General features: G+C 38.4%; 1 protein-coding gene across 1 annotated transcript in view; it reads left to right on the plus strand.

The window, feature by feature from the left end:
• The window catches only part of EPHA6 (EPH receptor A6), a 1,133,516-nt gene that overhangs the window by 219,517 nt on the left and 896,359 nt on the right, over positions 1 to 17,640 (plus strand). Inside the window, exon 3 of the mRNA XM_045286264.1 lies at positions 7,317 to 7,980. Within this exon, the coding sequence (XP_045142199.1) occupies positions 7,317 to 7,980 (664 nt within the window). The remainder of the gene's footprint in view (positions 1 to 7,316; positions 7,981 to 17,640) is intronic.

Consider the following 17,640-nt stretch of genomic DNA (forward strand, 5'->3'; position numbering starts at 1 on the left):
GGCTATAAGAACTAATACAGTTCTCAGGATATATTCAGGATATATTTCAGGGAATATATATATATACGCTGCAGAAGCAGATATAGCATGACTTTTCCTTTACTGAGCTCTTTACTACATTACTGATTGGTAAATTGTTTTATATGTTGGCATGTTAAATTTACAGAATTTAAAATGTATCATTACACACTACTGGTGTAACTGGTGGGTAAAAGGTGCAATATGCAGAAAATGCTATGGTAATTTTTTAAGACATTTGAAATAGAAATACCATAGGACCCACCAGTCCCTCTACTTGGCAACATGAATACACTTGTACTTATCATGTTCACAGCAGAACTAGCCACAATTTCAAAATGGCAAGAACAACTTGCATGTGCATCAATAGAAGAATGGAGAAACACAGTATTGTATATACATGCAATGGACTATTATGCAATGTTAAAGAAAAATAAAGACTCTGTGAAATACCACATAAAATGGATGAACCTGGAGAACATTATGCTGAAGGAAATAAACACAGAAGTGATCATTTTTCTATTAGACCACTATTTAAAAATCAAAAAGAGTTGATCACATGGTAAGAAATATAATTTGATGGTTACTAGGTGTGGGAGCAGAGGGAAGATAAATTACATGCCAGAGAGCAGATACATTTAACTTGGATAAGAGTGTGGTCAGCAAAAATGACAGAGGCCTTGGAAGATAGTGAAGGAATGCAAGACTGAAAGGCAACAGAGGTACATACTAGTATGTACATAATCCTGCAACAATGGTGAACTGCAAATAACACATGGATAGACCACAGACTAAATGGGTGCGGGGAGAACAGTGGAATTATGACCACATATGTATGTAGATTTCATAGTGGATATCTGGATGATACTGACAATGAAAACAGAAAATACCATGGACTCCGAAAGAAACAAGTCAATCTGTCCTAGAAGAAGTACAACTACCAGGCTTCTTATAAGTGAGGACAATAGAAATCTGTCTCATGTACTTTGGCTGTATATCAAAAGAGAGCAGTCCCTGGAAAGGATGTCATGCTTGGTAAAGTAGGGTTCACGATAAAGGACAACAGTCAGTGAGATGGATTGACAGAGTGCCTGCCCCAGTGGCCTCAAGCATGCCAGCGATTGTTTCAGGATGATGCACGACTGGGCAGTCTCTCATTCTGTCTGCAGAGAGTCCCGCTGAGTGAAACCCAGTGGAAGGCACCTAACAGCAGCAGCATGTGTGCTGTAAATCTGTCCATGAGAGGGGTGGAGCATTCAGAGGGCTCAGTCATGAAAACTTCTAGAACATACCAAACACCTTGAAAGACTGAGTCACACAGCCTGAGGTCCCAGGACCATTGTCTTGGGGAAACTAAAGTCACCTGGCATAACATAGTTGAGAAAATTATGTGGAGGCCCAGTTTGATCTCTTTTTGTTACACAAGGGAGAAAGAATCGAACTCCACACTGACTCCAGGCAGACTGTCCAAAGGCAGTAATCAAACATGCCTCCATACTACACCTTTTCTTTACACGCTTCTGACACCCACTATTCCTCCCAGAGCATTCTCCTGTTCTGCTGGGTGCGATAATTTGTTGCAACAGCCACACAGAACTCACAGATAATACTCATAATTGTGGGGGTTTTTTAGGGAAGTTAACAAGTTAGCACAAGTCAGGATAAAAAAACCTTAAGGATGTAGCCTTTTGTCAATAGCTGTCGTGATCTTCAGCCTTTCATGCTGTAGTCCCTTAATGTCTGCTCTGTTCCACAGGTTCAGAGACCCCTAGCTCTGCCTCATGATTTTGGTGCTGCTCCCAGACTTAGTCTCTTGGTCTCAGTACCGTGGCCTCTGGTACTTTCACCCCTTTGCTACGTCAGACAGGGCTCTACATTCTCTCTTAGTGGCTCTCCTTTCTTAATGGCCACACAATTCTTCCTCCTGCTGCTGAGATGATATTTGTACCTCCAGAGAAACGGCAAAACTGACCAATCACTGAGGTAGAATATTCTGAAACTTATCTGCATGCTCCCAGCCAGCCAATGCATGCAAGTTACAAAATCTCTGGATGGAAGCTATGCTAAGCAATTTTAGTTCACTATCATAGTCCACAAAGACAATGATTCTGCACCCTACTTTGGTAAGTAGAAACTGGGACCTTAAGATCTCCTGAGAAGACATCTAAAGAACAACTATTGGTCTGCCCTTGACTAGAAGAAAGAAGAGAGAAGAAAATCAAAGATTCATAGAAATAAAGAGTCCAATGAACTCATGGACCAAAGAACATCATGATCTCTGGCCACAAGAACTATATGAGCTCTAGCCACCATTGCCAATGTCTCTGAAAGGGAGCACATTAGAAGGTCCTGGTCAGAGTGGGTGAGAGAACAACACTCAAAAAGTCCTAGACAGACTTGGACAAAGAGCAAAACTCCAAATCTTATAAAAGACAGGACTCATTTTTCAGATGGAGACTGGGGAACACTCTCAGACTATCCCCCTTAAACACCACGCTTCAGGTCTCGAAATCAGCTCACTTCCGTGGCTCTATTGTCACACAAACAACAGACCCATGTATAGTGGAAGCAACAACACAATATTCACACCTTAGAATATTTAACCATTTGAATCAAAAGGGCCTTTTGATTTACCCAAGAACAAAGTCAGAATAGTTAGGAAAGGAAGAGGAATAGAAACAAGAAATGCAGAGAGAAAAGGAAAAATATATAAATAAGTTGGTTTGAAAATCCTTTGCCTTTAAAAACATTTATAAAATTAACATGTATATGTCCTAAATATGAAAAAGTATATATCTTTGGGAAATAATTATACACACACACACACACACACATATATATATATATACACACACACATATATATAATATTGAGTTTGAGGATTTAGATTGTTTCTAGTTAGGACTTACGTATATAACCAATCAATGTGACAGAATTGACCATCCTAATAACAGAATTAATGGCAGATTCAGTTGTCTCCATGATTTAGCCCTTTTTGTATTGTCATCTTTTAATACTTAATATAATATAATTCCCATGTATCACGTGAGGCTCCCTCTTAGCCTCTGAGTGATTGCTTTGATTATATATATATATTTATTTATTTATTTATTTATTCTCCCTCTCATAATATTTCTGATTTGTGATTAGTTCAGTCTGAGGGTATGCGTCCCACATCCTGGGAGAGCTGACTATCTATCCTTCTTTTAGTGAATCAGATTCAAATTTTATAAATGAATCTTAAAGATGTTATTGAATAAAATAATATTTCACAACCAGCTGGACTATTTGGAATTTAAATCTAGTCCTGATTTCTTTTTTCCCTTAAGTTAGAAAAGAAAAACAACAGTGTGTCCTGTAATAGTATCACAAATTTAGGATGGAAGTGATGCAATGTTTTGTAATTGTCCTTATGCACTATCTTTGAGAAGAATCACATCCCTTATTATCTGAGTGTATTTTAGTATATGCTGAGTGGTTGGCACTGATCAGCTTTAATTTAGCAAGTACTTGTTATTTTCTTCTATTCTTACCACTTTTTCCCCTCAACTTTCCCCACCTTTACTTTCAAATCCAACATATAGAAAATTATGCAGTATTTTCAGAAATTCCATTTTTCTAAAGACCCTAAACACAATTCAACATTACTAATTATCATTAAATTCATCCCATTTTACAAGGCTTGATAATATTATGAACATGGATTATAATTTTATTTATCTAGTAAGATATGGTCTAAAATTACTGAAATGTAATTGTTCAAACTGAATTCATCGACAATGTAGCTCTCTACTCTTTATTTTAGTGTTGTAAATTTACTGTAGTAAATCATCATACATCCGGTGGCTTAAAACTGCGATTTGTGATTTATTCTCTAATAGTTATAGAGGCTAGAAGATTGGATTCAAGGCGCAAGTCTAGAGAAGAATACATCTGTACCCCTTTAGAAAATCAGGTGGTTGCCAGCATTCTTTGTCTTCTAGATGAACCACTTCAATCCCTGCTCTGTTGTTATATGATCTTATCCTTGTGGTGTGCCTGTGTCCAGGAGCCTTATATCCCATTTGTTATGAGAAAACAATTCATTGTTTGAAGGTCAGCCCTTATCAAAATGACTTCATCTTAACTTGGTGACATCTGCAAAAAAATCTTACATTGCAATAAGTTCTGGGTTTACATGAAATTGGGGTTCTATTGCAACTAAATGGGAAATAGAAGATGGATGTAAAGAGTGATAAGTATACAAATTCCCTGAGAAATACACTAAGTTTGGGATAGAAATATAGGCAAAATAAAACTAATTATTTCATGGGTACCTTATAGGCTTTTCATAGATAACACATTCTGAATTTTGGACATTGATTGTGGGCATTGTAAGATATTTTTATTTGATCCTGGTTTACAGGAACATTTTAGAAGTTTACAGTTTACATGAGCTATGTTAGCACTGGTTTCCTTTACATTTAAGTGTAATAAAATCCTAAATCCTCTGACATGCTAAGATTGAAGACATTTAGACACCTAATTAAAATGAGAAGCTACAATTAGAATGCTTTAAATAATCTTATAACACTCATTGCCATCGAGTCAGTGCTGACTCATAGTGACCCCCCTGTGGGGTTCCCAAGACTGTAATAGTTTACAGGAATAGAAAGCCCAATCATTCTATGGTGGGGCTGTTGGTGGTTTAGAACTGCTGATCATGTGAATCGCAGCCCAACTGCTAGCCACATGATTTGGTTTCAGGAAACTTCTTCAGTATAACAAATAATTATTAATTTCTAGTGTAGCCTAATGGAAATTAGAAACTCTAATATCACATTTTCTCTAAAATGCTTTAAAATTACCAGATTTAGAAAATATACTGAAAATGCTGGATTATTACTATACAAATAAAATGAAATTACAATCTGAATATGTAATTTAAAATCTAATGTGTTAGTCATATAAAAACTGACTATACCAATTAATTTCTAAATTTTGAAAAGGGTTTTTAGTATATATTGAAATAGTATAAATAAGGTATGCCTATGAAATTAAGTAGCAGAATGTTTATGTGCAAACACATGGGAGTGAAGGTAATTAAATGATCAAACTTAAATTAAAAGCTAGCCTACTTAAAATGCTTATGACCTGTTAAAATTATTATAACACTATAATTTAGTCCCCCTCTTCTTCCTGTCCTATTACTTAGTGTGTTTCCCCTGAATACTTGTGTATTTCTGAAAATAGAACCTAATACTTCTGTCTGTTGAGTGTTTGAACATGCTGTTGCCCTCTCCCTCAGATATACACAAAATTTATTGCTGTTTTATCAAAAATTCAAAACATTTCTTAACTGTCACTACGTTTATAATGCCCTTTTTGGCCACACTATTTAAAATTATAACCTTTTTTCTCCTCCTTATTTTCCCCATTGCACTTTCTGCCATGTTATTCAGTTGACATATTTTTGACTCTCATTTTCTTGTTTCATGAGACAGCAGTGGTCATTGTTAAGTGGCCTTGAATTGGTAATGGCTCACAGAAAGAACAGTACCCTGTCCTGCACCCTCCTCACAATTGTTCTTATGTTTGAGACCATTGCAGCAACTGTATCAAGCATGATGCCCATTGTGTTAGTCTGGATAGACTAGAAAAACAAATTCATAGACACACTTATGTGTACAGGAAAGAACTTTATATACAATACAATATTGAGAAAACATCCCAGCCCAGTCCAGATTAAGTCCATTGGTCAAATATTAACCCATATGTCTGATACCAATCTACAAAGTCCTCTTCAGACTCACAGAACACATGTGATGATGCCGAATGCAGGAAGATCACAGGCCAGTGGGTGGGAAGTCTTGTGGATCCAGTGGCTATGTAAGCATCTCAGCACTGTCAGGGGCTCCACATGGATCCTTTAGTTCTCAGGGCAGGGAGTCTGTCAGTGTAGTGCCATGTGTCCTGTCAGTAGAGCATCTCTCAGGGACTGATCCCACAGCTGGTCTCCGGCCCCAAAGGAGGAAAACTGGAATTCCCAGAATCCTCAGGGAAGTCCAGGCCCACACAGAGGCCTCATAGTAATCCTGATTACTAGACTATGCCTCTTCACTCTTAATCCTCTCAAGTCCCAAATTGACACCAGATTACGTAACTACCACATCCATTCCCAAGGACTAGTGTCTCCTGCCAACATGTTCAAAATACGTGAGACAAATTTTCACCTTCCTTGCTTCTATGGAGCATTATGTTTGTAATTTTTCCAAGATAAATTTGTTTTTAAATGAAAAAACAAATTTATTTGTTCTTTTGTTAACCAGACAAAATATATTTGGGACACCAATAAACTACATGATGACAGGGAAACAAGTTGCCTGAGTATACATTCTGAGTCATAGAAATCTCATGTTTCATAGTAGGCCTGTGTTTCTTCAATATTCCCTGGTAGATCTTTCAGGAGTAGATTACTAGCCTTTTCTTCCAAAAGGTCTTTGGGTGAATTGAACCATCAATCTTTCAATAAATAATGAAATGTTAAAGCAGAATAATGTCTGATACATATTCCTTGAATAAGTCTAAGGCCTTTTCTATCAAATCTGTTGCAAAATCATCATGTAAATATTTAATAACAGTAGAATTGCCTCAGTTTGTGCCATGTTGGATATGAAGGCAGTTAAATATAGAGCATATTTGCTATGAATATATTTATTTTTATCAGATTATGGATGCAATAAGACCTTCGTGTAGTATGCCAGGCATAAGTATTTTACATATATTAACTCATTAATGTCTCATAACAACCCTGAGACCACTATTTTTACCTTATTTATTTTAGAGTTGAGAAAAACACAAAGCCCAAATCCAACATCCACTAGTGAATTTTGATTCATAGTGACTCTATGGGAAACGGTCAAACTGATTCCTAGAAATTCCGAGTCTGTCAACATTGACAGCAGGCGATAGCTCATCTTACTGTGGTCAAAGTGCTGATGGTTAGCAGTCCAGTCATAACCCCCCAGGGTTCAGTGTTGCGGAAACCAGAGATAACACAAAGGTGCCCTTGGCCATGTGGCCATGTGGCCAGTACTCAAGAAGGCAAGATCCATGCAGGGAAGCTGACTGCAGAACCCACATTCCCAACTAAAAGTTAGTTGTTAAATGCCCAATTTTCACTAATGTTTTGAGCAGCTTCACTTAGAACATCTCTTTCCTTTTGTATTTATTTTCCTTTTGCTGAAACAGAACCTTTCAGGATTAAGTATTTCTGTTTACAAACTGTGGTTCTACCACTTTGTCCCCCCCTTTTGCAGTGGGATGCCATTACTGAAATGGATGAGCACAATAGGCCGATTCACACATACCAGGTATGCAATGTGATGGAACCGAACCAGAACAACTGGCTTCGTACCAACTGGATATCCCGCGATGCCGCTCAGAAAATTTACGTGGAAATGAAGTTCACCCTGAGGGACTGTAACAGCATCCCGTGGGTTTTGGGGACTTGCAAAGAAACTTTTAATCTCTACTATATGGAATCAGATGAGTCTCATGGAATGAAATTCAAGCCAAGCCAGTATTCAAAGATCGACACCATTGCTGCAGATGAGAGTTTTACCCAGATGGATCTGGGTGATCGAATCCTCAAACTCAACACTGAAATTCGAGAGGTGGGACCGATAGAGAGGAAAGGATTCTATCTGGCTTTTCAGGACATCGGGGCCTGCATTGCACTGGTGTCCGTCCGTGTTTTCTACAAAAAGTGCCCCTTCACTGTGCGTAACTTGGCCATGTTCCCTGATACCATCCCACGAGTTGATTCTTCCTCTTTGGTTGAAGTCAAGGGCTCTTGTGTGAAAAGTGCAGAGGAGCGTGACACGCCGAAACTGTATTGTGGAGCTGACGGCGACTGGCTGGTTCCTCTCGGACGGTGCATATGCAGTACTGGATATGAAGAAATTGAGGGTTCTTGCCACGGTAAGAAATAAACATTTAATTGTTCAGACATTTAAATGATGATTTCGTGTGAGATAAATAGAGTAATTTGCAAATAAGTAATTCTGGGTGTTACTACTGGCAAAATGAATTGTTAAGAATCATTCTTATTACCTCTCAGAAGGAATGTGTGTGACCTGAAGCTGCAGGGGCAATTCACTAACTCCAAATTAGAAGCGCTGAAATGTATTAGAAGGTGGCACCAGTGGAGAATCTGACAGTAAATACTGTTTGAAATCTGGATACGCAGAGATGACATTGTTTTCCCCTTGGAAGTCACACTCTGGGAGAGTCAATTACAGGTGTTTACTGTCATTCAGTTTTCAGAATAATTACAGGAAAGGACTGTTGATCATGAGTAAGCAGACAGAACTATAAGGCACTTTTGAGTGTTTCTGTTGACTCATCAGAGAGCAGGACTTAGCTTTGGGGGATGATTCTCCGAGATAGCTGAAGGCTACTTCAGGAAATATTGGTTTGCCTTTGAGCCAAGCAATGTGTTATGAAAGTCCTGAAGAGACTGAGGTGAGGGTCAAGGAAAACTGGCAGGTGTTAGGCTGACTACTTTAAGTAAAGTTAATTTAATTACATTCTTATTAACTCAAAGAGACATTATTTATTCCGTATCTCAGGGAAAGGCATATGAAATGTACAATAAATGGACTCCTCTGATGTGTACAGCCTCAAGGATGTTCTGAAGTAACACGGATTGTTGATGAACATCTTGTTTTTCACAGAGAAAGACACAGCAGCAGCTGCCACTGAAAGCGCTGGTATTTTGAAATCAGCATTTAGGTGGCTTAGACAGAAAGTAATAATTGAAAATAGTCTGACAATCATTTTTTCATATTGACTCCTACTAATTATTACTAGTTAAATCATGTGAAATCTTATTTATTTAAAAGAGGCATTAATATATTTAAAAATGTCAATGCCTTTAATGATTGTTTAAAGTGTTATTATGTTAGATCTCTCAGGGTAGAGATATACCTCGGTCGTTGGCTCCATGCGTGAAAAAAATTCACGCTGAAGCCTGGTTTGTGATCCGAGTTTTATGAGGGTTAGAAGAAGTTTCGGGTTTACACAGGCACCCGCAGGGCCCCTCACCCCGTGCAGCCACCCTAGAAGCTGCTCAGAGAGTTTGCTCAGGGCTCCTTCCTTTTTCAATTATTCTGAGGAGCGGCATGGTGGCCCCTGGTCGATCCCATTGGCTGAATAGAATTTACCTGGCCTAGCTGGGCCAATCCAGGTGTAGCGCCCACTCAGGTGTACCTCCCCTTCCTGGCCTGAAACCTGAACCTCTGAACATGCGCACTGTACCACTCCTTCCTGGGCCTGTAGCTCAATCTTCTGAGCATGCATAATGGATGCCACAGTCCCTAAGCTAAGCTACCTAACATGTTATTTGCTGGTTAGCAAAGCTAAGACCTCATTAGATCTTAGTTTAGCCCTTGTTACCAGTAAATATAATTTCCCAGCATCTAATGCATAAGCCTTTTTATATATTTATTTTTTTAAAGAAATACAGTGAACCCTCGTTTATCGCGGTTAATCGGTTCTAGACCCTACCGTGATAAATGAAATTCTGCGAAGTAGGATTCCTTATTTGTAAATCAAATATTTTCGTAGTTAGAGCATAGAGGACATGAAAAAACACCCTTTAGTCACCATTACACTCGTATTACCCAATTTATTAAACGAAAAAGGGAAAATGCAGTAAAACATTTTGGACCTAACAATTATCATTTATTATTTATTATATTATGAAGTACAACGGATGGAGCGAACGGAAGACTCATTCAAGTAGAAATGGCGTGCAACCTCCACGATTTTCTTGCCATCTTTGATCATATCCAAAAGTTTTACCTTTTCCTGGATGGTGAGCATCTTCCTCTGACGCTTATTTTTATTGTCAGAAGGCGTAGAAGAAGCAGCTCATTTTGGAGCCATCATAGGGCTTAGATAAAATTTCTTAAAAATCGCAAACAATTACAGTACACTGTACAAAAGCAAAAATGCATCTGATATGTAGCTACGATACGTAGCGATGCAGACAGAAGCGTGTACAGTATGAGCCAATCAGTGGCAGTAATGACAGAGCATGCGCTGTTATGCAAAAACCGCGATAGAGTGAAGCTGCGGAAGTCGAAGCGCGAAGTGGCGAGCGTTCACTACTGTATCTGGTTTTCTTCTCACAGTTATGAGGAAAGCCCTCTTTCTTTAAACAAGAGTGTTGTGCAAGGTGCAATTTGTAAGAAATATTGACTGGCCATGTTGCAAATAAAATTTTGAACTACATTTTTTAAGATTGTCATGATAATGTAATACCTAAAATGTTTTAGATGAACCAATTTTCTTTTTATGTGAGCCATTTATGAATGTTTATGAATGATATACACACACTTTTATGGTTTTAGATAGATTCTGATGCAATTCATCTATATCAGTTTGTTTTGGGACTCCAAATGCATCTCCAAAACAAAAATATAGAAAATGAGGGAATTTTTGCTGCTATTTCCCTCGTAACGGTCGATCTTTTGTACTCTTTATTTAGAACTCATCGTGTCCCTCTAGGACAGAGTAGAACTAACTGCCCCTGTGGGTTTCTGAGGCTGGAGCCCCACAGGATTAGAAAGCCTCATCTCTTCCCTTTGGGGCGACTGGTTGTCTCTAGAGTGGGTAACCAAGGACACAGCATCCCAGCGCATAACCCTCCTCACCACCCCAGCTGCAGGGCCCCTGTGAGTCAGAATTGACTGGATGGCAGTCAGTTTGGTTTTCTTTGGTTATTTAGAACTATATTGAATTTATTGACTTGTTGGTTAATGCTACAAGTGAATTCATATTCACTGAAAAGTATGTGAATAAAAAAGCCTGGGAAAACTTTTGGATGCATATAAGGGTTGTGGATAATAAATGTGACTTTTAAAAAGCATGAAATATTTATAAAATTCTCGGGTGCTTGAATAGCACAAAGCTCACTAGAGCCTCTAATGATGCTTGTGTTTGATGATTTGAAATATGATTAGGCTCGCCGCAAAGATAAACTGAGGCCACGCCAGAGAGAATGAGAGGTTTGTTCTGTGCTCATGGGTGAGATTCACAGGCCCGAGAATGGGGCTAGTGAAGTCGCGCCTATCTGTGATGAAGAGCACGTTTTTAAGCTGGTCAGGAGGGGCAACGAGAAGGGTGGGGGCAGGAGCTGCTGCTGCAGAGGCTTAAGCCCTCTCCTTCCGTGAAATTCTGAGAAGGGTGGCATTGTGATTGTTCCGCCGGATACCGAGAAGATGGCTCATTGTCCTGGAGCCCATTGAAGCTAGCTGCCTTGGTCCAATAAGGGCAGGGCAGGCTGTTCCTAATGTCCCCGACCTGTGCCTAATCCAACATTAATGTTTGCATATGAGTGGGCTGACTTATTATTAGTACTTTATAGTAAGGTATGAGCAAACGTTCCTCTACTACTTAGGCAATAAAGTATTTTTTGTTCAGTTTACCGATATTGATCTAATCCAAAATATTTATTGTCCTATAACAAAGATTTAGAAAAGCAAAAATAAGTTATAAATAAATTCTTTGGGAGATTATAAAATACTTTACAATGGCAGGTGCACTAAAAATTAATTAATGAGGATGGAAAGAGAAAAGAGCTATAGATAAAATATATGATGCAGTGTAACCATACAATTCATACAATTTTATAATGGTACTTAAGGTAGTTATCAGTTGACAAAAACATGAAGTGGAAAAATATTTTTAAGTAGCTTCATAATTAATGAAAATTACTTACCTGACTATTACATTATATTTTAACGACAGGGCTGAAGATAGTGATTTGATATTTTTTACATAGTATATGTGGAGAGACTGGTCCCTGGAGAAGGATATCATGTTTGGAAGTAGAGGGCATAAAAAATGAGGAAGGCCGTCAAAGAGATGGATTGACACCAGGGCTATGACAATGGGCTCAGGGGAACAATTGTGAAAATGGCATAGGACTGGGCAGTGTTTGGTTCTTGGGTGCATAAGGTTGCTATGGCTTCAAACTGACTTTGTGGTATCTAAAAACAATACATGTGGCAATGATTTCTTTTAGAAGAATTAATACCAGCCTAGTTCCAAGAAGTTGGAAATTATTGATGTCTTAAAAGTCCAGCTCTTCCATGATACTATTCTGCTCCATTCCCTCCACCCCCCACTCCACCTCCCACCCTCGCATCGCACCTCCTTCCTTGAGTATTTCCCCTCACATCCCTGGGTTCTGTGATTTGCTGCAATGTTCCCTCAGAAGCCTTGAGCAAATGGCTTGAGTGATAGTGGATGCGGTTTGGTCCCAAATCTGAAGGTCAGGCAGCAGTGAGCCAAATGCAAGGTCTAGAGACAGAAACCAGAAATGTCCAAAAAACACAGCAGGTTTTCTTGCTTGAAGCCACGCTCTACCAGGAAATAGAGTTCTAGCTTCCCAGGTGAAGTGATGTGTGCTTGAACTACATGGCAGTACCATTATATATTGAAAAAAACAAAGGATGATGCCTTAAGTCACACCCTCTACTAAAGTAGAACAAAAAAATATGCCCTCACGAAAGAAAAGGGTGTGGGTTGGTGCACACCCTCTTCTAAGGAGGGGTCCTACAGATGCCCTCCAGGAAACAAAGGAGGTGGTCTGATTCAGACTTCTATTAAAGTAAAGGGGCAGCAGTAAGGCCCTCTAGGAAATGGTTGGACAACTCAGCTGCAATAACAGGCTCAGGCCTAGAAACAATTGCGTGGATGGTGAAGAACCAGGCAGTATTTAGTTCTGTCTGCATAAGGTTGCCATGAGTCAGGACCCACTCTATGGCAACTAACAACAACTAAGATCTGGTGTTAATTGTACCCTGCAAAATGTAACTATAGCCATAGGTGTATGAAGTCCAGAATTATAATGTACTACATAAGGAAATGTGGCTAGAAGGGCCATCTTTATAGACTATAACTCAGTATTCATTCTCTAGAAAACTTCATTCTTATTTATAATCTTTAAAGTTATGTTTGACAAAGATGGTTTGGGATAGATGATAAACTGCCTCAGTTTATCTAGAGTTATTGCTGGTCTCATCTGATTTTCCAGCTTGTTATCTTTAATAATTTTTAGTGGATTGCAAAAATATCAAGGAGGGGAATAATGTCATTGTTCACTAGCTTCCTGTAATAATGAACAGAAACTTTAATAATTGAGCTGGAATTCTAAACCTATGGCTTACAAATTGTATCCAAAAATGTATAGTGGTTATAATCAGCAAAGGATAGAAAAAGAACATAGAAAAAACTAATGCTACTCTATGTTAGGTTTCTGGAGTCAGTAATACCTTGGTTCTTGGCTTCACACGATGAAATAATTCACACTGAAGCCCGTTTTGTAATCCAAGTGGCTTTTCTGAATGACAAGACAAGTCTCAGGATCTGCAGTCTCGAATGGGTTCACAACTGGGCCTGAAAAACCACCTGGAAAATAGCACCCATGCATACAGAACTTGGGAGGGATCCCAGGAAACCAGAAGCCCAAGAACCTTAGAGGCTTAGAGCATGTGGGCCAAGAGGCTGTGAGCCCCCTAGCAGGTCTCCTTCCCCTTCTACCTGCTTCTGACCTGAAGCAGGGTAAGAGAGCATCCCAGAGTGTGCTCCCTGCCTTTATTCTAGCCCTCCCCCTATCTGTGGTTGATGGGATTGGTTGACCCCATTGGCTGAGTTAGGCTCACCTGGGTGATGTCATGAGACTGGGCCTAGTTTGACCTGCCCAGGTGTACCTCCCACCTGGCCTTGGGGGCTTGAGTATGAGCATACTCAGTTTGTGGTCTTCATAGGTGTCTAATGGTTGCCTGATTTCTTTCCAACCTCCTCTATGGGGGCCTTTACAGGCACCGGAGGGACAACCCACTGTCCCTAAGCTAGCTACCTAACATATGTAGTCCTGGTTTCTTTGAATTTAAGTCAACCAAATAGCTCAGTAGATAGTGAGTTTACAATTTTCTAGATAAATGTCTTGCACTAACACCTGTCTGCTTTCTAGAATATTTATTTGTGTGAGTGTTCTTGATGCTTCATATTGTCCTTGTCTTTCTTTTGATAATAAGTTTTGTCATTGCCTTTGATGCTTTCAATCAAAAATGTATCTCACAAACAAATATCTGAATGACATACTAAATATCAAAATAATTGGAATTTATATCCATAAAACAGAGCCTCCAGTAGAATAAGACAATGCCATATATCTGGGTTTTCATATAGTCAGATCCTCTCGACTCTGTGGTATAACAGTGCATAATTTGTATTAATGTTTTATGTGACTATCTCACCAGGGCTGTCCGATGAAAGAGGTGCAGTGCATATTTAGACGTTTATTGGTGTGAGTAATTACAAGGCGCTGATGAACAAGCTCAACTGTGTCCAGGTAGAAGCTATTGGTACACTTGAGGAGTGTTGAATTTCTGCCCATTTCTGGGAATAGGTTTTCATCAGATTGATCTTGCAGTATTTCACATATCAAAATTTTAAAAATATTATTATTCCTCATTGTATAACTCAGGGTTCTAATGCACTGGGAGCAGAATTCAATATCCTGGGGCCGCCCAGTGACTAATGCCAAATTGCAAACTAAAGCTTGCATGTTCCTCAGTTCCTCATACTTGGTCTTATGTGATGCCCCTCCCTCCTTCTTTCCCTCCTCCCCACCACATTTTCCTTTCCCCTCCCTCCTCCTTTTTCTCTTTGGCTCTATTTTCCTTCCTCCTTTTCCTGTCTGTCCTCCCTCCTCAGGCCTCTCTCCCCATTACCCCCTTGTCTCTTTGTCTCTGCCCCTCTCTTCCTTTCTCATCCATGACGCCCATACCCCAATCTGGTGGTTGTCACTGCCCTTGGCGTCCATCACAGAGCGGAGGAAGCTCAAGTTATCCATTATTAATTAGACTATTTTGCCTTCTATTTATGCTATGGGTCCTATGATGTTCTTAGAAGAACAGCAGTTTATGCTAATTTGAAATCTAGTCTTCTGAGAATGATGGAAAAATATATGCACTGTATAGTTCTCTAGAATTTGCTGTTAGACATGATAAGTAGGCATTTGAACCATAAGACTTTTCAAAATTTGCTTGAGTGGGTCTGAAAACTCTTGATCTGCTATAAACCACACAGAATAAGCTGGTTTAATATTCAATGTTCTTCACCCAGCTAGGGTGCCCATGTAAAGTGCATGCTTTGGAGTTTAATTTTCTCAGATCCCACAGTGCTATGGTAGTGTCATCAGATCATACTAAATGTTGAAAGAACAGATCCATTCTCCCACAGGCTGGGGACAAAGCAAGGGGATCAGTTCGAACGACTTCTCCTCCACAGCGTCTTGGAAGAAGTGCATTGTAGTCGAGGTCCAATCTGGCAAGAACAGGAAATAAAAAGCATCCAGAATGAAAATAAAACTGTCTTCTTTACATACAGACGACATGGCCGTATGTAGAATATCTTAAGGAATTTAGATGGGCACACACACACACACACACACACAAATCCTACTACAACAAATAAGTTCAGAAAGACCATACAATGTATGATTAATAAAAGTCAGTAATATACCCATTTCTTAATGATAAACAACTTAAAAGTGAATTAAGAAAATGATGATGGCAACATATGTACAAATGTGCTTGACAGAATGCATGAATGGATGGATTGTGATAAGAGATGTAAGAGCCCCCAATAAAAGTATTTAATAAAAAAATTTTTAAGTGAAAAAAAAGATGTAAAGAAGGAAATAAAATCTTGAGCAATAAGCAAAAAAAAAAAAGAATAAGCTGGTTTAAAACAGAAAAAATCTCTGTGTATACTCATGAGATTCATAGACATCTAATGCTATCGTTTTACTTGTATTTAAATAATGTATTATTATATTTCATTATCCTAAAATTTGTATGACTGAATATTTGGTCATGATTGATTTATCCATAATATTGTTAAGGTTTATCTAGATCCAGATTCTAGAAGTACAACATAGAGTGGCACTGTTGTTTCTGCTGGATCAATCAGGTGTAAATGAAAAAACAAAAGATCATGATATAAAGTAAATAAATTTAAAAGCAACCAAATAGTTAAAATTACTATAGTCATAATAAGCAGTATTTTATTCTTGACCCAAAATTCAACATACTTATTTTTATTGTTGTTGTTGTTATTGTTGTTTATATTGTTATTTTATTTATATTAAATAAAATATTTCATCGGTTCATAATTTAAAATGTCATGCTAGGGCATGTTTTAAAATATAGCATTCATTCTTAAAGTAGTAATTTACATCAAAAGTTTTTTCACTATGTATTTTAATACCATGGAAAAATAATTGGTAACATTTAGTATGCACATTTGGATGTGATTTTTGTTCTGTTGTATTGATTTTGAAGTGAAGTGAATCCTTAGCAAATTCCCATGGGACATTAATTTAGATTTAAATTTCCTTAAAGCAATGACACTTGGTACTGGAATTAGGAGTTAGGTGTTAGAATTGTAGCCCTGCTGAGGATGTAATAGAACAATGAAGAACTACGAAGCTGTGGTGCAAAGATACCTCTGGAAGTGTCCGCAAGACACACTTTCATAAAGTAACATTTTGGCTATGAAAATAACAGGTCTGAACTACTGAGGAATTTTGAAAAGGTTCCTTCTTCCTAGAGAGATACCTTTATTTATTTATTTTTCTTATAGTGTTGCTTTTAAAATTCAAGAGGAAAGGATGGTGGTGACTCGGCCCGTTGCATTATTGCTCATGGAGGTGAATGGGATATATAGGCCTTAGTGACACAGTTATTGATTTATCTCCTGAAGAGTAAGTGTTGTTATTAAGGCTCCATGGCACATTCCTCTGCTGTAGCTCAGAAACATGTATGCTCTGTGTTTATGCTCCTCTGGCTAATCATGTTACCACGATGGCTGTGGAAGCAGAGGGCGTGAGGAATCAGGAGAGACAGAATCTGTGGGCATTGGACAAGGGGGGTGAGCGTATGATGAAAAGCTGAAAGGTGAGCTTGGTATAAGAGAAAAAGGGGAAAAAGGCAAAATTTTTGGCCCAGATACTATTTTCACATTCTAAAAGTCCTCACAAACTAAATATAAACTCTTACAATATAGCATTCAACTTCAACAAAGCTACTTTTTCTTGAACCCCTTCCAGGCTTTTCCATACTCCGTCTTGAGAAGAATATGCAATCAAGAAGCTCAGAGGAGTCTAAAATGTAGAAGGCATTATTTTCAAACAAGATAGAATAAAGTTAAATAATTATGTTTCATTATTTTACACAATATTAAAAGGCTACCTTATAAACTAGTTAAAGGATCACTTTTAGTAATTATTTAAACCATATTTTAACTATAATTTCTGTCTTAATTTTGCTTTCTAATTGCTAGAAATACATCATAGTTCTGTATAGGGTTCCTAGTTTTTTTCTTTAGTTTAGCTCTGGTGGCACTGTGCATTAAGGGTGGGACAGCTAACTGCAAGACCAGCAGTTTGGAACCCACAGCCACTCTCTGGGAGAAAGATAGGGGTTCTAATTCCAGTTAAAGATTTCATTTCTTGCAAGTCTGGCTAGACCAGAGGATGTACACTGGTACAGATAGGAACTG

This window comes from Echinops telfairi, unplaced genomic scaffold (genome assembly GCF_000313985.2).
Source record: "Echinops telfairi isolate 266 unplaced genomic scaffold, ASM31398v2 ScPeMD7_6;HRSCAF=24_1, whole genome shotgun sequence".
NCBI classification, from domain to species: Eukaryota; Metazoa; Chordata; class Mammalia; order Afrosoricida; family Tenrecidae; genus Echinops; species Echinops telfairi.